The sequence below is a fragment of the Fukomys damarensis genome, unplaced genomic scaffold, assembly GCF_012274545.1.
Source record: "Fukomys damarensis isolate Sample0158 unplaced genomic scaffold, DMR_v1.0_HiC HiC_scaffold_8, whole genome shotgun sequence".
In the NCBI taxonomy this organism is placed as follows: Eukaryota; Metazoa; Chordata; class Mammalia; order Rodentia; family Bathyergidae; genus Fukomys; species Fukomys damarensis.
The window spans coordinates 6,746,629-6,751,415 of NW_022900920.1; the positions used below are offsets into that span (position 1 = coordinate 6,746,629).

The 4,787-nt window shown below is 56.2% G+C and overlaps 1 protein-coding gene across 2 annotated transcripts in view; it reads right to left on the reverse strand.

Annotated features, from left to right (window-relative positions):
• The window catches only part of Dpysl4 (dihydropyrimidinase like 4), a 17,788-nt gene continuing 13,001 nt past the window's right edge, over positions 1 to 4,787 (reverse strand). Inside the window, exons 11-14 of one of the 2 annotated variants that reach the window (XM_010620401.3) lie at positions 4,229 to 4,399; positions 3,601 to 3,780; positions 1,986 to 2,151; positions 1 to 951 (exon numbers count right to left, since the gene is read on the reverse strand). In XM_010620401.3, coding sequence (XP_010618703.1) covers positions 860 to 951; positions 1,986 to 2,151; positions 3,601 to 3,780; positions 4,229 to 4,399 — 609 coding nt within the window. In that variant the 3' untranslated portion in view covers positions 1 to 859. The remainder of the gene's footprint in view (positions 952 to 1,985; positions 2,152 to 3,600; positions 3,781 to 4,228; positions 4,400 to 4,787) is intronic. The other variant, XM_010620410.3, reaches the window with a different exon arrangement.

Sequence of the window (4,787 nt, forward strand, 5' to 3'; positions counted from 1 at the left end):
CAGACATCTTTAATTGACCTGACTCACACTGGGCTGAGACAACGCCCACCGTCTGGGGTGGCAGCATGCATAGGTTGCTGGCTAGTTTCTCACTGTACAAAACTGCTATGCTAATAAACCTATGGAAATACACATTTCCTAGTAAAAGGAGAACATCTTGGTTAAAGGATCTCCAAGCTTCCCTGGAGATGGGCTCCTGTGGAAGCTCAGGTTTGGTCCCTGGAAATGTATACACAAGAGTCCCTGCTCAGGAGGGAGCCGCCTTACGCTAAGTTCCTGGTGGATCCCTGAAGTCACAGCAGCTCTGTGAAGCTGGAAGCTCGACTTGCCTACTCTCTTCCCCGTGCCAGGGGGACAAGGTAACAGACCCTTAAGGGATGACTGCACCTCAGCACCATGGAGCAGCAGGTGTGTTTGGGCAGTGATTCTTAACGGGGAGGAGGCAGCAAACCAGCCTGGACCCAGCACCTTGTGGGTTCACAGGCTCCAAGCCCAGCCAGACACTCCCACGATGAAGTCCGTGGGGGTTCCCACACCCTAGTGGGGGCCCCTGCCTTCACCCTGAGGCCAAGTGGACATTAGGGCACCGAGCACCCAGGCTGGGGACCACCTGAGCTGTCAACTGCCGTGTCTAGCCTCTTCACTCTGACAGTAACACCTCCCCAAATTCAGCCCTCTTGAGGGAGCTCCTCATAATAGGACCTGGGACCCCAAAAGGAGAGCTTATGGGAAAGGGAAAGACAAGGCAGAGCACCTTTCAAAGTAACTTCTACGAAGGAAAGAGCTAACTGACGTGAGTGGTCTTCACACCACCCTCCAGGGGGTACAGCACCCCTCTGGACCTCCAAGTCCTATAGGTCTAGGAAAGAGAAGTGATGTTTGAACGTCCACCAGGGGGCGCCATGATCTTCTGAGCAGTGCGTCTAGCGATGTGATCATCTGCCTGAGACCCTGAAGAAAAGGGAAGTTGGGAGTGGTAAGGAGAATGAAGCAGAATGTAGAGGTTCTCTTTGATACAAGACGGGGAGGCAGGCAAGTCTCCGCACCCTGAGGTGAAGACTACAGAGCCCCACCCACTCTCTTACAGGGTACCCAAGATCTCAGGATCTTGGCTTCCTGAGGCTGTGGCTGGTAGAGCACATGGCCAAGCAGGATCCCCTACCCCTGAGGTTCTAAGGCCACAAAAAAGCTCCCAGTGAATCCCTAAGATCTGTGGGGACTCTAGGAAGCCTTCCTGCCTCATCTCTTTCATGGGTCCGTGTGATGGGAGAAGGCTGTCCCCAGCGGCAAGACAATGTTATCAGAGGAACTTGCCCCTGGTCCTATGTCCCCAGCATGTGATCAGGGACTGCCAGCACCATCCCATGCAGGAGACAGCATCAGGCCAGTCTTGCCCCCAACCAAAGGTAAGGAAAGAGGGAGAGGTCTGGCTTCAGTTTCAGGGAGATCCTGGGTACTCCAGGCTTCTGGTGGTTCCTCAGCTCACGGCCTGTAGGAGGCACAGCAGAGGCCCTACCCAGAGGCTGGATTCTGGCCATCAGGACCTCCAGGAGCCTGTGCCCTCCCAGGCATTTCAGTGCAACACAGCTCGGACCCATTCCCGAGACCTCACAGTGACTCAGGCTGGCTGTATTCCCTACAGTACATGTGAGTCCCTCGAAAGGAGGCTGAGCAGCGCTGAGTGAAAGCCTGCATACCCAGTGTGATGACTCAAGATGGGGAGTACATCACAGAAGCTTCAGGTCAGGAAGGGGCTTCCCCAGCTTGTGCTAACACTCCTCTGCCCCTCACAAGGCCCTTTCCTTAGCATGCACAGCACCCCCACCCCAGTAGCTGCCATGTGCAGGCACAGGTTTGGGCAGCCCCACAACACTCAGTGAATTCAGTTAACTCTCAGAAACATGCTAAGCCCTGGTGCCTGAGGCCTGGTGGCCCCAAACAGGCTCCCTACACCCCAGGATCTCTGAGCTACAGGCTCAACTCACCAGATAGGCTGAATCCTGACTGGTGCAGGTTGCGTACAGGTGGCGCTGAGATCTTGCCTGGACAGGATGCACGGGCCTGCGTGCTGCTCCCTGACTTGGCAGGCACCATCACTTCATGGACTGGCCCGTCATAGAGACCTCGGGGCACGCCATGGATCTCTGCCAGCTGTGGGTCACGGGGGCTGGGTGAGGAGACAGCCACCAGCGGCGGGAGGGCAGCACCCCTGTGTGAAGGGCCTGCTCTGCTCTGTACCCCAGTTCCACCTGGCTCCTCTCGAGTGGCAGGACCCATACACACACAGGCCTCCGTCCTAAGTGTTCCCCTCTTCGTACACACATCTGCCCACAGGTGCACACATGCCTTTAGATCTATACACTTGTACATACGACCCTCCCTGCAGCTCCCATGCACACTCATGCACACACACAGAGCCACATTCTCATCGGCAGGAGCAAAGTATTTTCCAGGAGCCCCAGGATGGCCCAGGGCCTGAAGTCAGAACTTCAGATGTGGTCTCAGGTAACTACCCCACTCAGGATCCTGGGTTATACCCATCACTGCCAGGTCTGAGCCTAGCCCTGGGGGTGCTCTGATCAGATCTTTGCCTGGGAAGGGCTGTGTGTCACAGTCGGGCTGATGCTAAGAGCAAGGCAGTGTGAGGCAGAGTCCCAAGGTCTTGGGGCTGATGCCCCCACTGCCCTTGCACCTCTCCTCTGCAAATGGGGCTGGTCTGCTCTCCCAGGGCTGCCCCACAGGAGGCCTGTACCGGAATCCACTCCTGCCCACCTCACCCCTCAGGGGGGAAGGGAGGTGGGAGATGTGTGTACCCCAGGCCTGGACCAGTGCCTCTCACACTCAAACCCTGGCAGAGGAGGTAGCAGCCCAGGCTCAGATCTGTGCCGGCAGCTTTGTGGGCTCTGATAGCTTTGTCTTTGCAAATTAGTGGGGATGCCACCCTCTTAGGATGGACAAAACCCATGCAAGCTCCTACCCCAGGAGAATGCCTGCCCATGCTGAACACCAGCACTCCCCACTGAGTTCCACATCCCCCTGGAAGGCCTAAGTACACCAGTGTGTACAGTAGCTGCTATATTGTCCTGTATGCACGTGTGCGTGGTGTGTGTAGGAGAAGCACCAGGGCTAGGGCAGACATGCCACACTTGGACTGCGGGGAGGAGAAAGTAAGTTGGCAATCAATTGTGGGCACACAGGAGATCTCTGGCTACAGATTTTCTCCTTGCCCTCCTCCTTACAGCAGGCTCTGCCCCACTTACAGCCAGCAGGCCCTGGGAGAGCAAAGGGCACCGTTCTGGGGGACCAGGGCCAGGCTGGCCAGAAGTGAAAGTTCACACTGTACTGTGGTGTAGCTCAGGGTTCCAGTACTTGCCTAGCCTGTGCAATCCCCAGCAATGAAGAAAAGAAGAAAAGCTATTCCTATTAAGGGCTGGTGTCAGTGCTAGTGTGCCTGCCTTGTAAGACAAGGTCCTGAGTGTGATCTCTGGTACCACAAAACAAACAGACAAAATACCTCACACTGAGGGGCTGGCTCCCTGCACCTGGACTGACGACGGCACACCCACCCATCCATGAAGGCCCTGCAGGCCCAGCCCTTACTCTGTTGCGGGCCTTTATCCTCTTGTAGACAAAGTCTGGGAATGTCTTCCGAGGAATGAAGCGGCCAGACCCGGGAGTGGCGGACAGGCTCCCATCCTCCAGCACAACTCTGCCTTGGCTGATGACCACTGTGGGGGCTCCTCGGCACTCAACTCCTTCAAAAATGTTGTACTCCACATTCTAGGGAGAGAGGTCTGTGGGTCTAGCGTCTTTTGGCCCTGCCCCATTCAGTCCCCAGAGTACTCGCAGGGATGAAGGCGGCCTGTGTGTGCTGGGTGCAAGAGCAGTGACAGGACTCAACTGAGGCAGACGGCAGGCACCGAGAAGCAACAGCCCCTCAACCTCCAGGCGTCTCCGAGCCACATGGTTCTTTCGGGAACAAAGCAGCAGCCATCATGGGTACCCAACCTCTGCACAGGGAGGCACAGCGCCTCTGCCCCAGTGTCCTCATCTGTACAGTGGGATGACCAACCCCGCCACACACCTCTCAGAGAAGCAGCCAGACGCGATGGCTAGGCCAGAGACAGGCGAGTCTGGGCATGGAGGACTGCAGTCCCCATCCCTGGAACTCTCCTGGAAAAGCTCCTGAGGCCCTACCCAGCCTGAGAGAAGGTCTGGGCTTTCTTACCACATTGTGGGTTTTGGCAGAGATGATCTTTGTGGCCCTGGGATTCCAGATCACCAGGTCTGCATCAGAGCCCACAGCTACTCTCCCCTTCCTTGGGTAAAAGTTGAAGATTTTGGCAGCATTTGTACTGGTCACAGCAACAAATTCATTCTCATCCATTTTTCCGGACGCCTGAGAATCAGGAAGGCCAGCTGAGGGGAGAACTGGGTCTGGTTTCCTGTAATGTCATCGAGGTACCCCAGGCAACCAGGGCCAGCCGGGGATTCAACACAGCCTCGCCATGGCAACACCCCAGGCTCAGCCCAGGCCAGGGCAAGCCAGCTGGTGTGTGAAGGCTCATTTCTGGGCTCACTTTGTGGGTAAACGGTGAAGCTTTGGTAACGTTGGCATTGTTCCCTGAAGGACCGTGAGTCTCCCGGAGAGGCAGGGTGGAAGAGGTAAGCACTCGGAGAAGGGTCAGGACAGGGCAGGGTGACATAAGACAAGGGACCTGCTCTTATCTGAGTGTATAAATGCGGGGTTTTTTTTGTTTGCTTTTTTTTTTTTTTTGGTTCTGGGG